Genomic DNA, 20,613 nt, shown 5'->3' with positions numbered 1-20,613 from the left:
TATACCTTGTGACATACCCAATACATTTTGAAGTCCCAAAGAAATACATAAATAAGAGGGGAAAAAAAATTATTTGCAGCACCAAACATGGAGAAAGCCTACCATGGACTAGACAAAGAAAATTTTATAGTAATATATTCATCATTTAATGTCAAAAGAGTCAAATGGATTGATTGGTCAATTAAAACTTTTTATTTTTGGGAAGGAATATATGGGTTTACCGATACCAATCTTGGTCCAATTTAAAATATGGGTCAATCGACAAGACCAAATGGCCTAAATCTCAAGACTGTAAAATTCTTTTCTTTCAATATAATTCCCACGTATTACAATTAAAACAATGAGATAGAACCAATTGAATGGGATGAGAGGAAATAAGAAAAAACTACATAATGACATGATTGAATTGATTTATACAATCGACTTATATATATATGGAATAATTGTCAAAAAAAAAAAAAATGGAATAATTATTTATGGTACTGTATAGAGTTGAGCAATCGCAAATCCAAGTCCATTGTTAATACAATAAGTATTTGACTGCGTTTGACCTTTTAAAGTCGGGCCCATCATGCATCCCATTGGACCAAACGTTCATGTCGAAAATCAACCACATGGTTACTCGGCCCATGAAGTTGTACACGTGCCCTTCATCGGTTCAAAACTCTCACGTACAATGAAAAGTGCGACAAGACTGCATCTAGGCTTGTTAATGGATCAGATTCGAATTGGATCGATCAAATTCATATCTAATTTGTTAAGCAAACGGATTATCGGATTTAGATCACTAACGAATTCTCAGACTGAATGTCCCAATCCATATCCTATTTAGCTTTGACTTGGATCGGATCGGATTCAAAATCGAATTAAAATAATATTTACTAACATATATAATTATAAAGAATATGATTTTATTAGTATGTGTACTAAGAGATTTATTAGCATATGAATGAGAACACCACAATATTTACATATAACATTATTATTATTATTATTATTTTGAAAAAAAAAGAAAAAGGATATGATCAGATTTTTAGTAGGAGTATTGATATATATATATATGTAAAATTATTGATAAATAATTATATATTTATATAATTATTTATATATATAATTTTAATCGGATCGGATCAGATTTTTATCGGATCAGATCAGCATAATCCATATCCGATTTATTAAGCTAACGGATTATCGAATTCGGATTGTAACCGGGTTATCAGATTTTTTGTTCAATCCATATCCGACTAATCGAATCGAATTTAGATCGGATCAAAATTCGCTCTATTGATAGGTCTAGCTGTATCCATCATGTTTCAACTACCCACCAAACCCTTTTACTACCAAATGCTGATTTATCCACCAAGTGTCCCAATAACTACCCATCCATTCACATGCAATTATTGGGTATCTATATTCTCCCAAAAAAAAAAAATTATTGGGTATCTATAACTCTCATTTTACCTTGCAAGATGTTCCCACCAAAACGCAACACATTTTTATGAATCGACTAATTCTGAAATATATAATGTTTTATGGCATTTTTGAGTCATGGTTGAGGAATATGAAAATTAAGGTGTTATTGAGCTAGCTACACGCTAGAGCTAGAGAGGTTTTTCATGACATTAGGATAATTAAGTTCTAGAGATTTTAAAATTTGTCCAGAAATTCTGAGGTGTAGGTAAAGTTGGAATATTCTAAAATATTAGAGAGATTATTAATGTTTGTAGAGTAAAATATATTTTAGAAGGGTAAAAAGAAGTAGGGCTTATAAATCCATATTTTAGAAAAGCAAATTTTACAGAGAGGTAGATATTTAAGTGAGAGAGTTCTAGAGGGAAGATCTCGACCATATATTGTACTGAGGATGTTCTATAAATAGCAATAGTGTCATTTTAAAAATTCCAACAGTGAAAGTGAACCAAATGGTGTGCTTTGCACTAGTAGATGCGAGGTCTCTATTCCGCCAAAAAAATGTAAGGAAAAAAAATCTCTCATTAACTCCCTTATAAAATATCATATACACCCTAATCATAATCGTGTTGCTGCTTATTCTTTATTGTCTCAAAAGCATTTTTGGAGTATTCACAGAAACTATAATTTCATCAAGTTAGTAAAGAAAGAGAAAATTTTTAATTTTATTTTTTGAATTTAGATACATTGAAAAAGAAATTTAATAAAAAATATAGTTTTCCGTTCTGGCTTATTCTTTTAACATTAATATAATATTTGTGTCCCTCAACCCCTAATTCAGAATTGAATATTAAAGGTAAAAACCCTCTATTAGCATTATAGTTATAGTCTTTGTTTTAAATCCAATGCACTTCACATAAATCCCTTGCTATTGGACTGCTTGTGTCAATAGAATTCTTACGTATTACAATAAAAAATAAGAAGAATTAAACAGGCCCAAATCCAACTCCTTCTTTAATTAATACGTAGTACAATATTTGACTGGTCTTTTGCCTTTTAAAGTCCAAAACAGAATATTTGGCCCATAATGCGAAGCCCATGTAATTGTTCAAAACTCTCACCTACAACGAAAAGTGTGACAGGACTGCATCCATCGTGTTTCAGCTACCAACCAAACCCTTTTACTATTAAATGCCTTAAAAATGCTGATTTGTCCATTCACCTGCAATTATTGGGCATCTATAAATCTCATCTTTAGCTTGCAATGATGGGTGATCGATTCATAATTTTTTTTAAAAGTTTGATATTGTTACATTTTTTTATAAACCCGACCAGTATAGTCAGTTTATATCGATATTTGTTCGAATTTGTTACACCGCTATTTAGGGATGGCAATTCATGTTTGCGGATCGTAATGATGTCGTGTCGATTTAAGGGTATTGTACTAAACAGCTCAACCCGAACACGACCTGTTTAATAATTGTATCAGGAACCCTCAACACTGACTTGACATATTTATTAAACGGATTATACGTCTAACCTATTTAATGATCTGTTTAATAAAATTAAATATTTTATTATTTAAATTATTAATAATACTCGATAAAACATTAAATATTAGAAAAATATAAGTATCAATTCAACCAAATTATTAAATAATCTCTAATATACAAAAGAATAAATTATAAGATACAAGTTTAGATAGTTATTTTAGAATTTAAATAAAAATTTGCTTATGACATATACAGTTAAATGTGTATAAACGAGTTACGCGAGTTGAACTCCTCAACCCAAACATGACACGATTAGCTAAACGGGTTAATCGTGTCAAACCGTTTACGACCCGAATCCGTTTAAGGTCAATACAAACCCGTTTAACTCGTGTCGTGTTCGAGTCGTATTGGAGGGTCGTGTCAAGCTTTGTCACCCCTACCGCCACTACAAACAATGATTGCAAGTGCCCTCATTTTATTTTTTCCCAACAAATTAATCCCACAATGCTTTTGGGAGACTCGAACTTTTTACTTCTTAAAGTTAAAAGTACAGAAAATACTATTCCACATATCTTAGTGGCGCTGAAAAATTTCATTTAATTATATTTAACTACTTCATTTGATCCTCTCCACACTCATAATATTAGGTGTCTGGCACTCAACTAGTTTTTTTTATTTATTTACTCTCTCCCTCCCAAATTACTTGTTTATCTTTTTTTATTTTGCAACGTTCCAAAATACACGTCTCATTCTTAAAGTAAACCAACAACTTTTTACAATATTCTTAAACTAGTCTTTTGACATTTATTTTATTAAACAAGTGCATTAATTTCGAAGTACTCTTTTTTCTTTTAAATAAGAGTGAATATTCAAATTTATTTTATTAAACAAGTGCACTAATTTACAAAATTTTAATAAAAAAAATTAAAAACTTAACATCATAAAAAATTAAATTCTCCAAAAACACTCGAGAATTTTGAGACCCTGGTGTATTTTTTTAATCCGTCTACTCGTTGGGCACTTATTGAACATTATCGGTATGAAATTAATTATTGAGTTTGTTGGGACAGGCTAGTGGTGGACCTGTTATGAAATTCTCCTCTATGTTGAATACAAACAACCTTAGACTTGAAGATTTAAGACTTTTTAGAGTTGTTGGGCGTGTGATTGTCCACGTGCTCACCTTCTTCTCCTAATACAATTAGATGAAACGTAATATCTATTTAAGAACGCATATACTTATGTGTAACAACACTTGAAGGGCATATTCATTAAAAATATTCTTTTTGGTGGTGTTTGGTTCGCGAGAAAGTTAGAGTGGTGGAATTTTTGTATTCATCATCGGAATGAAGACGGCGTGTGTGGTCGGAGGGAGTGGTTTCGTGGCTTCTTTGCTCGTCAAACTATTGCTTGAGAAAGGGTACGATGTCAACACAACTGTTAGGGACCCTGGTAATATACTTCTACTCTTCTTGTTCAAAAGCACTACTTTTCTTATGTTTACCTTTTTTTTTTGGTCAACCAAATATTATTCCTCCCTTGGAGATTAATTTCCATGTCTTGACATTTCTACCACTGTTCTTCTAATGACTCTGCATTTTCAATTTTGTCATATCTAGACTATCTAGTCAATAAGGTGGACATATAATATGTATGTATTTTTTTTTGAAATTATATATATATATATATATATATATATATATGTATTTGTTAGTATAATTCTTTATATATAATTACTTGTAATTATTGAATACATGTGACCCGAAAGAGTGTTGTGGAAATATGTTTCAATTATTTATTAAAAAATGATACTTGCACTGACTTGTTGCACTAAATTGTTAGAACTATTTATTTTAATTGGTCTATTTATGCAACAAATAAGGAAATAGAGTTCTCTACTTAATTATATTATACATAAATAATCGATCGAAAACTTTCAATTAAATAATTTATTACAATAAATTGGTTCAAGTATCACTGCTCTTATTTATTTAGTTTTGTTGGAAGAAACAAGTGAATGTTTTTTTTTTTTTAACAAGATGTAGAGGGAATGTGACTAGGTTATACGGCATTGATATGATGAATGTCACGTCATTATAAATTGTTCTAAAATTTAAAAGTAAATATTGCAATGTAAATTACTACAATACTTACAAACCTGTAAATCAAAAACTGACCACAAAATATACTCTATTGATAAAAGGAAAAAAATTGGTTTGCGAAAAGGAAAGGCGCATGTAAGCACTATGTTCTAGTCTCTAAAGTTGTGACATCCCTTGGTGATGAATCTTTAGGGAAAAAAAAAAAAAATGCCCGGATATGTGATTTAGTGGTATATTTTTTACTTTTAAAATAAAATATAGACAATTTAAATTTTTTAAAGTATTGTGAGAGTTTTTTCTCATTCAAATTTTTTTACAATCATTCAAACTTTATTTATTTATTGTTTGAACTTTCTTACATTTTCGGAGTGGTAAGGGTGTATAGTCGTCTAATTGTAACTAAAAGTCTTGGGCTTAAGCCATTGCTCTCATGGCCCATTTTATTGGACCCTGTACATTTTTGTACACATTTAAGCATACTCACAAATTACTTTTCTCGAAGAATGAGGGGAGAGGTTCGAGCCCAAACGTCAGTAAAAATGTGACCTAAGTGTGTTATTTATTAATAATATAAAGAAGAAGTAACTATCATATAATTTGTTGGGTTTTATTAAATTTGAATTGTGACCTAGCGTTGGAGAACTTTTGTACGTACCACTGGAACAATTGAATTGGTCATAGTAATTATGATTACACAGCTATGTTTTGAATGTGACATGGTATAAAGGAAGTAGAGTAATTAAATCCTACTGCCACTTTTGCATAAAGAAATATGAATGTGAATCATCTTTTTTTTTTTTTTTGGCAGAAAATCAGAAAAAGATTTTTCATCTTCTAGCACTAGAGAATTTGGGCAACTTAAAAATCTTCCGAGCAGACCTAACCGACGAATCAAGCTTTGATGCCCCTATAGCCGGTTGTGACCATGTCTTCCATGTCGCAACACCAGTCAACTTTGCTTCTCAAGATCCTGAGGTACATATGCAATTTCAGGATCATTGGTATAACAAATTAAGCAAATTAACTCGGATTTCTGATAAAACTTGGCTGTGTCTCTTGAACAAAATAGAATGACATGATCAAGCCAGCAATCCAAGGAGCAATCAATGTACTAAAAGCCTGTGCAAAATCCGGAACAGTTAAGCGTGTCATTTTAACATCATCAGCAGCTGCTGTAACAATCAATCAGCTTACCGGCACAGGCCTAGTCATGGACGAAGATAATTGGAGTGACACTGAGTTCTTGACATCAGTGAAGCCACCTACTTGGGTATCTCCCAAAACTCAACATTCATACATTCTTCTATTTAATTTTTAGATTTTAAATCTGTATTGTAATGTATGATCAAGGACCAAAACAGGTCTATATTGAACAAACTTACAAGAATACAACAAATTATGTGCAATAATTTGCAGGGCTATCCTGTCTCTAAAACATTAGCTGAGAAGGCAGCTTGGGAATTTGCTAAAGAAAACAACATTGATCTCATCACTGTCATCCCCACTCTCATGGCTGGTCCTTCTCTTACTCCAGACATCCCTAGCAGTGTCGGTCTAGCCATGTCCTTGATCACAGGTATGAAGCACGAACAACCTGAAATGCGCGGAAAATAAAACTAACATCACAAATGAAAGGGCTTTCATAAAAATTCTCCTAGATTCGAGAATGAACTTTTCATTCTGTACATGCTACATCCAATTTTGGATAAACTAATGGTGTATTTTTATATATTAATGCATTTTGATTCATGTTCTTGTAGGGAATGAGTTCCTCATAAATGGGATGAAAGGAATGCAGATGCTGTCCGGTTCAATCTCCATTTCTCATGTGGAGGATGTTTGTCGCGCCCATATATTTGTAGCCGAGAAAGAATCAGCTTCTGGTCGATACCTATGTTGTGGTGTTAATACCAGTGTTCCTGAGCTTGCAAAGTTCCTCAGCAAAAGATACTCCCAATATAATGTCCCTACTGAGTAAGCCAAAGCAATATTTCTTTTAAGCATCTAATAATCACCAAGTTTTGAGTCTTAAGTACACTGTTGAATCAGTGCGAAAACAACAGTTCAATGGTTTTATTTACTTGGATTAAATAAGGACTCATGGCATGCAAGTAAATGATTTTTTTTTTTAGTTAAAACAAATTCTGATATTAATAATTTACCATTGTATTGTGTGTTCTTTTTGACTGCGTACAGTTTTGGAGATTTCCCCTGTAAAGCCAAGCTGATCATCTCATCAGATAAGCTAATCAAAGAGGGATTCAATTTTAAGTATGGGATTGAAGAAATTTATGACCAAACCGTGGCGTACGTCAAAGATAAGGGACTATTGCCAAAGTGAAGATCTTCGTAGTTGTAAAATATTAATGTCTTATTTGAAGATGGATTATGATTTTCAAACCTAGTAATATGGATACTCTGTTTGAATTTTCGTTCTAAATAGTATTGTCCTTTAAAAATTAAGGATGTAGAATTGCTTGGTTGTATGCACCCTGATATATTTTGGCCACTTGATCAATGTATTTAGTATTTGTGAAAGGGATATGCTGTTATAAATCAAATAAGACTTGGTGGGACCTTAATCTAGTTTAATTTCCCTCCAATAAATTATAGTGCTATGAATCATGAAACTAATTTTGACCACACTAAGCATTGTTCAATTTATTTATTTTCTCCTAGCTAGAAAGAATTTTGGACAATAATAGGGACCTTTTGAATGAGTATTGTATGACATTACGCTGGTCTACCCATTGATTCACGAAAAATGTTACAACTTTACGAAATGAAAAATATCCAACATTTTAATCATCATGTCCACGAAGGAAAGCAAAGTGAAGAAATAACCTTTTATCAAAGATTTAATCCTGAAACAAGTAAACACTAGGACGTGAGTAATTATTTTTTAAGAAAGTTCCGTCGGATCACGTGTTTGTATCAAAACATTAGTTACACAAATTAAGACATTGTTTATGATGTAAAATTATTGCACAAGCAATATAAGGTAATTTTTGCATAAGAGTTGTAAAGTTATTAAAGAAATGACACAAAAGAAAATCTGAGTTCGTTAGATATAAAAGTGAATTGCGTTTAACTTGAAATTTTATTCAATCCGATTCCCACTTCTTGGTCACCCAAAATCAGTCCACGCAGCCCGATGCCTCACATCTATTGCATTTATGGATTTGGAAAGGCCTAGCCCATGTTTAAGCCCCAAAAAAAGTTTGGGTTAGAATCAGACATATACTGGCCCAATCCAAACTTTGTTTACATATCATGGTCCGAAACCACGAGTACTACGTCACAATTCAGCGTCATACTCAGAAATTTTTAGATGGTCAGGACCAATGGTCCCGCCAATACTATTGAAAAAAAATATTTACATATCATGGTCCCCAATCTTTCTCTATATAGCTTTTGCTGAGTTTCTTGAAATGCTTTTCTTTGATTATTCATTTCTTTAAATTCCGCTGTCCAGTTTAAGGTTTAGGGCTTTTTTAGTTAATAGGTTTTAGATAGGTTCAATGAAAAACAAAAAATTACAAAAAAAAAATCTTTTATCTTACATGTCAGGTTTATGTTCTAAATTAGATCAATTTATCTCTCTCCACCCTCTTCTAGTTTCTACTTGCACATTTGCAGTATTGGATAGTTTGCTTGGTGTAGGGGCGATCATTTAAACAGAAAAGGAAAAATGAAACTCTACTAGCTAAATTTCATTGCATTGCATATGCATACATAATTTAGCATTGGATATGCATTTGAGGGACAAGATCCATCAACTAAAATTCTCATTAGAATCTTTGTTTTAAATTGCATTTCAATATATCCAAGGAACATAAATCCTTGTTAGATTTTTCGTTCTAATTTCTCTACTTAAACTTGCAAGACTGCAAATTCTTTTCTTTCAATATAATTTCCATGTATTACAATTAAAAGAATGAGATAGAACCAATCGAATGGGATGAGAGGAAATAAGAAAAAAACGACATAATGATGCATTCAGTCAAGTGAACATGATTGAATTGATTTATACAGTCGACTTATATATATATATATATATATATATATATATATATGTGGAATAGTTGTGAAAAAAAATGGAATAATTATTTATGGTACTGTATAGAGTTGAGCAGTCCCAAATCCAAGTCCATAGTTAATACAATAGTCGACTGCCTTTTCCCTTTTAAAGTCCAACAAAGAATATTGGGCACCATCATGCATCCCAGTGGACCCAACGTTCATAACTAAAATCAACCACATGGCTACTCGGCCCATGAAGTTGTACACGTGCCCTTCATCGGTTCAAAACTATCACGTACAACGAACAGGGGGCTGCATCCATCGTGTTTCAGCTACCCACCAAACCTTTTTACTACTAAGTGCCTTCAAAATGCTGATTTGTCCAAGTGTCCCAATAACTACCCATCCATTCACCTGCAATTATTGGGCATCTATAAGTTTCATTTTACCTTGCAACACATCGTTATGAACCGATTAATTTTGAAATATGGCATTTTTGAGTCATGGTTGTGGAATGTGAAAATTAAGGTACTATTTGAGCTAGCTACACACGAGAGCTAGAGAGGTTTTTCATGACATTAGGATAATTGAGTTCTAGAAATTTTAAATTTTGTGCGAAAATTGTGAGGTGTAAATAAAGTTAGAATATTCTAAAATATTAGATAGATTACGAATGTTTGTACAATAAAATATATTTTAGAAAGGTCAAAAGAAATAGGGCTTAGAGATCCATATTTTAGAAAAGCAAATTTTGCAGAGAGGTAGATATTTAAGTGAGAGAGTTCGGGGAATATTTCAACCATGTATTCTAATGAGGATGGTCTATAAATAGCAATAGTTTCATTTTAAAAATTCCAAAGTGAACCAAATGGTGTCCTTTGACACTAGTAAGTGCAATGTCTCTCCTCCACAAAAAAACAAGAAAAAAAAATCCTCTCATTAACTCCCTATATAAAATCGTAAATGATATCATAAACACACTTATCATAAATGAGTATGTGTTTCTGCTTATTCATTATTATCTCAAAATCATTTTTGAAGTATTCACACAAATTGTAGTTTGATTAAGTTAAAAAAGAAAGAAAATTTTTAATTTTATTTTTTGAACTTAGACATAGAAAAAGTAACATAATCAACAAGTCTGTGACCTAGCGGTATAAGGCTCTTACTTCTCAAAAGGAGGTCAAGAGTTCGAACCTCAGTGGAGGCAGTGTGTGTGAGAGTCCCAACTAAAAAAAAAGAAAAAAAAGAAAAAGTAACATAATAAAAAATATAGTTTTCGGTTCTTGCTTATTCTTATTTATGTCCCTCAACTCCTAATTCAGAATTGAATATTAAAGGTGAAAAATCCCTCGATTAGCATTATCGTTATAGTCTTTGTTTTAAATCCAATTCATTTCAGAGACATAAATCCCTGCTAGTCTTTTTACTTAGAATTTTTGTTCTAAATAAGATTGTGCTAGTCTTTTTAGTTAGAATTTTTGTTCTAAATAAAATTGTCCTTTCCCTATTTAAATTATCTGTTTGCAGGCAAAACAAACCCTCCAAGACTGCTTGTGTCAATAGAATTCTTACGTGTTACGAAAAAAAAAAAAAAAAAAAATGGGGTGGTATTCATCATTGCGTCCACTTTTCAACATTTATATTACAATCTTAAATGAAATGACAACTTTAATCATAACTTTACAACTAAATAATCATTACTTTTTAAATTACACAACTGCCCCTTCATATTTTCTTATCTCTAATATTTAATATTTAAGTATTTTTTGACAACATAAATAAAATAAAATAAATTTTGAATAAATTTTTTTTAAGGGACCAAAAAAAAATAATAATAAAAAAAAAAATTGTTATGTTGAATAAATTGACTCTTTTGACCGGATCAAAAAAAATAAAAAAGTAACTATTTAAAAAAATTACCTCTTTTGACATGAAAAAAAACCCCAAGAATATATATTTTTTGAAGAAATTATCTCCGTTGTCAAGATCCCCCCCGCCCCCCCCAAAAAAAAGTACAAAAGGAAGATGATTGATTTTTTTTTTTTTTATCACTATTGAATAAATTATTTTTTTTGATAAGACAAAAAAAAAAAAAAGAAGGAGAAGAAAAGAAGATAGTTATTTTTATTGAATAAATTATTTCTTTTGACAGGACCCATAAAAAATTATCAAAAAATAAAGTTACCTCTTTTGACAAAATTGAAAAAAAGTTAATTTTGTTGAATAAATATCTTTTTCGATTTTTTTTTTTTTTTTTAAAGTGAATAAATTATCCATTTTGACTGCCAAAAATAATAAAATTATTAGTATGGAATAAATTATTTTTTTTGAGAGGATCTCTGGAAAAAACAAAAAGAAAGAAAAAAAAATAGTAAAGAAGGTAAAAAACAAAAAAAAATAAAAAATTAAAGTTGTATATAGGGTAGTTATAACATTATAAATTAAGGAATTGTGCATTAATGATTTCAAAGGCCTTCTTGTCATTTTTTTTAAAATAATAAATAAAGTGTAATTGAAAAAATGTGGAGTGCGAATATCGTCTCTCTAAAAAAAATAATAAGATATAACCAAATTGAATAGGATGAGAGAAAATAGATTGAATTGATTTATAGAGTGAGTAATTATTTATGTTCATGTATCTTCAAGATTTGAAGAATTAAACAGGCCCAAATCCAACTCCTTCTTTAATTAATACTTAGTGCAGTATTTGACTGGTTTTTTTGCCTTTTAAAGTCCAAAACAGAATATTGGGCCCATAATGGGCAGCCCATGTAGTTGTTCAAAACTCTCACTTACAACGAAAAGTGTGACAGGACTGCATCCATCACGTTTCAGCTACCCACCAAACCCTTTTACTACCAAATGCCTTAAAAATGTTGATTTGTCCATTCACCTGCAATTGTTGGGCATCCATAAATCTTATTTTACCTTGCAAGCATGGCTGAGACGCATTGATGGATTCAATTTTTTTTTTTTTTTTTAAAGGGTTTGATATCGTTACTTATCTTCATAAATCGATTAGTATAGTTAGTTTATATTGATATTCGTGCGACAAATTAATCTCACAATGCTTTTGAGAGACTCGAACCTTTTACTTTTTTAAGTTAAAAGTTGAGGAAATACTTGTCTTAGTGGTGTCGAAAGATTTTTATTGTTTCGTTCATTTAATTATATTTGACTACTCCATTTGACCCTCTCCAGACTAAAATAATAGAGGTCTAGCACTAAACTAGTTCTTTTATTTATTTACTCTCTACTTCTCAAAATACTTGTTCATCTTTGTATTTTGAAACGTTCCAAAATACATGTCACATTCATAAAATGAACGTACTGCTTTTTATAATATTTTTAAACTACTCTTTTGATTTAATAAATATATGTGTGTGTATATATATAGAGAGAGTAATATTATAAGAGAAATAAAAGCAAAGCTTTACACAGAGAGAGAGAGAGAAATATTTTCATTCAATTGTGTATCTCATCAGTACATGCACAATGCCTTTTTATAGGCTTCAAAATTGGCTTCCTTTGTACGCCACTATATGCTATCTTCCTTTGTAAGAAGCCTCAACAGATGATTTAATGGATAACACAATATATTTGAGGATCCCACACCAATATATATATATATATATATATATATATATATATATAAAACATTTGACATTTATTTTATTAAACAAATGCATTAATTCGAAATACTCTTTTCTATTTTACAATAAGAGTGAATATTCAAGTTTACTTTATTAAATAAATGCATTAATTTAAAATTTTATAATAAAAGAATATTAAAAACCTACCATCATAGTTAAATTCTCCAAAAACACTCACGAATTTTGAGATGGAGTATTTTTTTATCCGTCTACTCATTGGGTACTCATTGAACATTTGAATAAAAGTAATCATTGGGTTTGTTGGGACAGGCTAGTGGGGGACTGTTATGAAATTCTCCTGTTTGTATAAACAACCTTAGACTTAAAGATTTTAGACTTTAGAGTTGTTGGGCATGTGATTGTCCACGTGCTCACCTACTTCTCCGAATACAATTAGATGAAACGTAATATATATTTAAGAACGCATATACTTATGAGTAACACTTGAAAGACATATTCATTAAATATATATATCCTTTTTGGTGGTGTTTGGTTCGCGAGAAAGTTACAGTGGTGGAATTTTTGTATTCATCATCGGAATGAAGACGGCGTGTGTGGTCGGAGGGAATGGTTTCGTGGCTTCTTTTCTTGTCAAACTATTGCTTGAGAAGGGCTACGATGTCAACACAACTGTTAGGGACCCTGGTAATATACTACTCTTCTTGTTCAGATGCACTACTTTTCTTGTGTTAACCTTTTTTTTTTGATCAACAAAATGTTATTCCTTCCTTGGAGATTGTAGATATCTGTTTCTCGAGGGTGGTTGAATAGTCAAAAGACCTGGGAAAATATCACTAAACAATGTGAGGAATGCAGAAGAATAGGGGTGGACAAAAAATTCGCGAATCCGCAAACTCGATCTAATCCGATCCGTGCAGATTGGATCGGATTACCAGACTCACGGATCGGTGACGGATTCAAAAAAATTGAATCCGTAGTTCACGAATCGGATCACGGATTAGGTTATCAAAAATCCGATCCGATCTGTGACCAATCCGTAAAATATATATATATATATATATATATAGTAATAATATAGCTTACTTTTTTTATTTTCTTGTTTTGGTAAGTATTAACTGTATTATACATATTACACAGCACTGACTTTTCAGTTTTCAGTTCATAAAAGATAAAACCTAAACTTAGCTAAAGAATCCATCTAACACTCTCACTATTGATCTGTTGCGGCCGTCACACACTCTCACTACTCTTCTTCAGTTCAGTTTTTCTGATCTGTTGCCGTCTCCTTCACCAAATCAAAACCTAACCATCGATCCTCTCTTTTTCTGATTGCTGCCGTCTCCTTCTCTCCTTCTGATCTGCTGTAAAATCTTCTGTTTGATTTAATCTTTTTCTAGTACGGAAGTAGAGTTTGTTTGCAGAAATTTTACTGCTATTTCAGTATTTTGGTACTTTTGTTTTTAGTAGATTAGATTTTTGTTTGAGGTCGATTAAGTCGTTTTGGATGATATATTTTTGAATCTTGTGTTATGATGATCTATCTATTGGTTTTGCTCAATTGTCATATATATATATATATATATATATATATATATATATATATTATCAAGTATCCTGTATCTCACAATCTTTTTTAATTTTTTAATTATTGCACTTAGTTAATTTGGAAAATCGAGTCCGCGGATTGGATCCGATCCGTCATTTCACGGATCCGATCCATGGACTAACGGATTAGTGGCGGATTCAAAATCTCCTAATCCATTGCGAGTAGATCGGATTAGGATTGATGCCTAATCCGATCTGATTCGATCCGTGGCCAACCATACAGAAGAGTGGAAGAAGGGAGAGAAAACCAGTCTAGTAAGAGAATTGGAGCAATGGTAGGAAGATGTTGCCATCAGTTCCTAAGCCTTCTGCCCTTTGTCACTGCCTTTTTTATAGCTTTAGGTCACTCGGGTGATATTTGTTGGGTCTCCAGATCGAAAATGGGTCAGGGCCCATTGGAAGCATGGTGCAATTTAGTGATCTCTTAAGCTTTCTAGAAGATTCATGAGGTGAGCGTTAGGTCAATGACTCCCAAATCGGACGGCTTTAGGGTATTAGGTGTAGAGACACCCCTAAGGACTTACAAGTTCAAATCAATTAGGCTACAAATCAAAACGATTTCCATCTAATCATTTTCTACTCTTCACCTTTGGTAAGAAGTCCTCACTTTTTATTTTTATTTTTTATTTAACCTAGAGTTTGGGCCCTCCACCTTTCGGCGCAAGAAATTCAATGCTTGATGAGGCTAGAATCCCGGTTACTTAGTGAAAAGGGTTTGTTATCCACCTTTATCAAGAATGAAAACTTTTAAAGCATTACTAGCTCAATTGGGATATAACTAAATCAATAATCAACAAAACATGTACCCCACAAATGAATGCTAGTGTGCGCCTGTCCTAGTTTAGAATCCTAGAGTGAATCTCAAAACAATCACAAGATCAAGACAATGTGGACCACAAAAGTAAGCATAATATCAATCTTTCGAAAAATTTACTCCTAAATGGTATCCACAAGGCATACAAGGAGTATTAAACTCTTAAGTCAAGTAATTTTTTAATTCTAAGTATCATGGCCTTCAAAAGATCAACGTCATAGCTAAAACTCTCAAATCATACCACATGCATAGAAAATTAGTATGACATGCCAATATATGCTAGCACACCCCCAAACTTAATCAGTGCATTGTCCTCAATGTCCAAACATGGCAATAAATAATGGAAAGAGTATACCAAATGGGTGTAGCAAATATGACCCGAAAACGGAAGCTTAGCATTGGAAGGCGCACCACCAAACTTAGATTCCAAAAACCTGTCTGAAAATGTCACACTAGCAATTGTCAAAGCATATGCATCGATAATCTAAATAAGAGGTGAAATGGAGAACTGGGCATAAATCCATGGCATATAGCAATATAAAGCTCAGATTATCCAAAACCAAAATCAAGAATGGCAAAATCTCAAAAATCCATGTATGCAAATAAATCCAAAATCAATATCTAAAAACCATGTGTATCAAATGTAGTGCAAAATAATATCCAAAAATATCAATGTAAATATCTTAAAATAGTGCAAAAATATCCCAGAAATAGCAGTGTAGCAAAAGTGTATCAGGGCAAGGAATAAGTAATAGAGATAGAGAGAATGCTGAAATCAAGGAGAAGCATCCGACACAAGCATATCTGTAATGACTTAGAGCATATCTGACATCTCTCGGCATGTCGAGTAAAAGATGTCTGAATGTCTGTCCGCAAATCAGAAATGTCTCTCCTCACATTAGCTACAACCCTCACCAGATTGTCAAATTGCCTGACTAAGTCATCATGCCGCTTCGCCAAATTATCATGCCGCACTGTCATGTTAGCTTTGAAAGAAGTAAAATCTGAATGTAGCTGAGTCATGTCAGCTCTGCAGCTGGAATCTCAACTGGCATGATGGGAGGAATGTCGCTTGGGGCATCGGCTCTGTAGAAGGGACATGTGAGGGGCCGGCCTGCTGAGATGGATGGGGAGGAAGAGGTGGACCCGGCTGCGACGTAGATGTGGAAGCAGTAGTATGATGCTTCTGTCTGGGTTGGAAGGAAGAAGGTAATCCCTGAGATCCCTCGTCTGCCTCCTCCTCTGCTCTCTGCTGAGTTCCCTGCCTCTTATGCTCTCTATTATTTCTGTTCTTTAAGCAAACATTACAAGTCTTGGTCTATTGCCTCTTGTCATACACCCTTTTCTCTTTCTGCTCTGTAGACTCTGCAATCTCAGCTGGGTCAAAGGAATAACCCTGGTCAATCAATATCTGTGTGATAAGATGGCCAAATGGTAAAGGCCAAGTATCAGCTCTGGAATTGTGCTTGAAGATCATATTGTCCCAGTACTTGTGACTAATCTCCCAGATGAGAGCATGAATAGATATTTAGCAGCCCTGGCTCAAATAGTAGAGAACCTTTAGCATCCCCTCTTGCCTCTGTATACCATGGCCTGAAGGGAAGGCATTGAGATGCAACACAGAATCTAAGAACCAGTAGCGGGGATCAATATCAACTTGGTCTGTAAATATATTGCCCTCGTAGACAGCTTGTGGAGAGAGTGTAGCAACCATGGTCATCTCAGCAGGGTAAGTTGTAATGATCAGATACTGTTGATCCTCAGAGTCAGTGACCACTAGTGAGAGATGGGGGCATCTACAGGCGGCAGCAATGGCAGGGACGAATATATCAATATCCTGACCATTTATAGTCGTGTGCATCAGCTCTCGGTTATTTTCATCCAACCGGAGGTGCTGGAAGAACAAAGCAACCAACTGGGGATAAACAGTAGTGTTTGCCGGGGTCATGATAGTATCTATGCCCCTACGGGTGAGCTCTGCAAATGACTACGCTGTTTGCTCTAACCCCAAAAAATAGCTCTCTGTCAAATCTGAATTCCAACTCTAATTTCCTGTCGGAGAAAAAGATAGTAGGCACTGCTCTGACAATGGGACCCTGTGCCTCCATGAAAGATGGCTCTGATAACGAAGATGACTCCTCTGTTGGAGATGGAGTAGGTTGTGTAGCTTTGGTTACTCTCTTTTTAGCTAGAGTCTTTTGCCTATGCTGCATCTGTAAAAACAACAAATATAAATCAGTGCACAGGTACAAAATGAGGTAAGTATCTAATAAGAAAACACAAAACATGCCTGAATCAAGTAGAAACAGAAAAGAGACATGTAAGAACATACTTGTGCAAGATGTGATCAAGATAGTTTCAAGAATATCATTTAATATACTTCAACAAGACAATAATAGATCATGGCACAACAAGCAGTCTCAGATACGCAAAATAATGCAATGATAACATAGAGGGCAGAAAAGTCACTTTTGGAAGCATCAAGCAAAAATGAGATCAAAATGACAAGTATAGGATGTGATGTGCATAAAGGATGCAACGTGCGTTCATAAACCTAAAACTCAAGAAGATTCTGTAATTTCATGGCAAGTAGACCCTAGGATGACATCATACCAATTCCTAAGCAAGAATGTCTATAAATTCAACATTTAAGACCAATGGAACTAGCATGATGACATGGAGAATGTAATCATGGCAACTGTCTACCTAGAACTCAAGAAGCATGTATATCATGAAATAAAGACTAACTGGGTTGCACGGTTGCAAAACACTTCAATCCTAGGCATGTTATGATACACAAGTTCAAAAATGAATCATGGACATGGTATGCAACTAGATGGCATGTATATGAATGATGCACAAATAACAAAGTCAAATTCCAGTCACAGAAATATCCCGTACTCCATATCAACAAAATCAACATCCTATGATCACTCATGACTCGTGACCCCCTCTAAGCAATATATAAGTAGAAAATTGATTGCTTATGGCTCGCGACCCCCTTTAAAGCTTAAATAAAGTAAAGAATGGTCAAAGACTGAGAATAACAAAAAACTTACCCTTTTCTAAATCAAAATCATGACCGGTAAAGAACCTCGGTCTCAAGCCCTTACTAGCTTCCAAAAATAGATCACAAGTGTATAGAATCAAGCAAATGGCATTTTAAAGATCGACTTTGCAAGATAAGACAACATACCCCCAAACTTACTTCAAATAACAGTTTAAAACTCAAGTTATGCTCACAAATAGGTACTAAGGCCAAAGAATAACAATGATATCCCAAACATGAATTTTTTTGAACTCTAAACATTCATTTCCCTCCTCAAAACTTATTCAAAGATCAATGCCATAAAGATCTATTCAAAAGATGCACACAAACATTTTAAAAACCATCAATGTGACAAAAGTGTGCAAAATGTGTATATACAAGCAACGAGTTGCAAATTATTCCAAAATACACACAATTATTCATTTGACAATTTTTCAAGCTTATTAAACAATATTGGAACATTTGACTTCAAAACGTTTGGTTTAGAAGGTCAATTCAATACATTTTTCAAGAAAGTTCAAAATTCATGACAAATGGAGTCAAAAGATATCAAACCTATGCCCTAGCATGGCAAGAATCAAGAATGGAGCACAAACAAGTTCAATAGCACTTAGCACATGCATTTGGATGGAGAGAAAACAAATAGAACAAGTTTCAACTCATTTAAGGGCATTTTGGTCAACTTTGGAAATTTTCAACACTTTTGGGGCAAATTTGGAATTTTTAAAAACTTTGAGGTCAAACATTCAAATGCATTATAGATAAACATCATAACAAGAATCATGCATTGAATATTCAACAAAGAAAGGAATTAAACAACTCGACTTCGCATTTTCAAAACAAAGTTCAAAAACTCATTTTTATTTTTTTGAAACCAACAAGTGTGATCACAAAGGCATTTTAAGCATTCAAAAATTATTTTGCCAAAACAAAGCATCTTAACCATGAGCAATCAACAATTTAAGATCAAACTTGCAAAGAGATTCCATTTGAAACATATTTATTCATTTTATCATGACTTTGCATTTTCAAGTTTCAGAAGCACAAGTTTCAACTCAAGTCATGCTTTTATGCATTTAAAACAACTTAGAAACAAACAAAATCCATGCATTTCATACTCAATACGAACAAATGAAACAAGTTGAGAATCATGCTCATCAATATTCAATTTCATATGCCATTGCAATTCAAAATTTCCAAGAAAATTTTCAAGTCCAAAAAGTTTACAATTTTAATTCAATTCTTTCAAAATCAAAACAATTTTGACAATCATGCCTTTATTTCAAATTATTAAGCAAACATTCCAATTCATACTTCAAAATTCAATGGCAACTAACTTTAAATTCCATTCACAAATTGAAATCTCAAAACAACTTCCCAAAAATTATATTTTTCTTCTTCAATTCAATTCAACATTTGAATTTTAAATTCCTTTCCCAATTCACATTTCAATTCTAGTGACAAAAATAAACCAAGTGCTATTAAAGAATTTAAAACCAAAATCTAAATCTATTTTTGCAAAATTTTGGCATTAATTCCCTTTAAAATATGCATTCCACAAAAAAAAAAAAAAAAAAAAAAAATCAACAAAGGCAACATATAATGCATATATACATCAAAATCAATATCCATATATTGCCCCAATCCTCCATTCACATGAAATCACAAAGGCACATTTTTAAGCCCATTCTCCATTTAATTCAACAACAAACCATACCCATACTCCATTTACAGATGTCCATCCTTCATGAAACAAACAACCTAACATCAAAAAGCCAAGTTTTCAGTCCTTTCACCTCTTACCTCTTTAATAACAAACCATCATAGTGTAAGTATTATCACAGTCCCATGGTTTCAGTCCAATGTGGTCCAATTTTTTTTTTTTTTTTTTTTTTGATTTCCATTTTCTTTTATTTTTCAATTGTTGTTTTCATGATTGAATATAAAAATATATACAAACATATATTCAAAAAGAGAATAAAACTAAAATTGCAAAATGCAAAAACAAAAGAAAAATTAAAAAAAAAAAATGAATTTCTACATACCCGACTCAAGAATGAGAAGAGGAGAGAGAGAGAGATTTGGGATGAACTCAAGATTTTCGGCCTAACTATGGCCGGAAGTGACTACCGTAGTCTCGCTGGACTCTGCAGAAACTCGCCGGAGGTTGAGATGGGATTTCCTTGGCCTAAATCGACCGGAGATCAAGAGATTTAGAGAGAAATCCGAGAGGTTGGAGAGAGAACGAGCTTGGCCGAAGGCCAAAAGCTCCTCGCCAGTTTCAATGGAGAACGGCGATGGCTTGGGTTCACCGGAAATGAGAGGGATGAAGGGAGGTTGATGGATGGTGAATGGCGTCTTGGCGGTTACCAGACTGAGAGAGGGAGATTATGATTGAGGGTTTGAGATTCGGGGAGAGAGAGGAGAGAGAGGAAGGCCGAGAGTTAGAGAGAGAATGAGGGAGGAAGAAAGAAAAAAAAAAAAAGGAAGAGAAAGAAAA

The 20,613-nt window shown here is 33.0% G+C and overlaps 2 protein-coding genes across 4 annotated transcripts in view; both read left to right on the top strand.

The window, feature by feature from the left end:
• Positions 1 to 4,142: 4,142 nt before the first annotated feature.
• Positions 4,143 to 7,543, top strand: LOC132307387 (anthocyanidin reductase ((2S)-flavan-3-ol-forming)-like). Its single transcript, XM_059805122.1, has 6 exons — positions 4,143 to 4,355; positions 5,814 to 5,980; positions 6,075 to 6,275; positions 6,422 to 6,581; positions 6,766 to 6,979; positions 7,202 to 7,543. Exons 1-6 carry the CDS (start codon positions 4,250 to 4,252, stop codon positions 7,344 to 7,346), a joined length of 993 nt encoding a protein of 330 aa, XP_059661105.1. The 5' UTR covers positions 4,143 to 4,249; the 3' UTR covers positions 7,347 to 7,543.
• Positions 7,544 to 13,046: 5,503 nt separating this feature from the next.
• The window catches only part of LOC132307371 (dihydroflavonol 4-reductase-like), a 47,205-nt gene continuing 39,638 nt past the window's right edge, over positions 13,047 to 20,613 (top strand). The window contains exons 1-2 of one of the 3 annotated variants that reach the window (XR_009482221.1): positions 13,047 to 13,329; positions 13,427 to 19,704. Coding sequence is in view for 1 of the 3 variants with exons in the window: in XM_059805102.1 (XP_059661085.1) it covers positions 13,224 to 13,329 (106 nt within the window). In the remaining 2 variants the exon portion in view is untranslated. Of the gene's footprint in view, positions 13,330 to 13,426; positions 19,705 to 20,613 lie in introns of those variants that run through there. The other 2 variants (XR_009482222.1, XM_059805102.1) reach the window with 2 other exon arrangements.

This window comes from Cornus florida, unplaced genomic scaffold, assembly GCF_030987335.1.
Source record: "Cornus florida cultivar Cherokee Brave unplaced genomic scaffold, ASM3098733v1 CherokeeBrave_3.0.0_Hap2_Chr01, whole genome shotgun sequence".
Lineage (NCBI taxonomy): Eukaryota > Viridiplantae > Streptophyta > Magnoliopsida > Cornales > Cornaceae > Cornus > Cornus florida.
The sequence above is the reverse complement of the archived record's forward strand: the minus strand, read 5'-3'. Positions and strand labels throughout refer to the sequence as shown.

Coding starts and splice junctions, on each gene's coding strand:
- LOC132307387 (XM_059805122.1), top strand. CDS start 4,250: ATGAAGACGGCGTGTGTGGTCGGAGGGAGTGGTTTCGTGGCTTCTTTG. Junction 5,981..6,074: donor TTGCTTCTCAAGATCCTGAG/GTACATATGCAA, acceptor TGAACAAAATAG/AATGACATGATCAAGCCAGC. Junction 6,582..6,765: donor AGCCATGTCCTTGATCACAG/GTATGAAGCACG, acceptor ATGTTCTTGTAG/GGAATGAGTTCCTCATAAAT.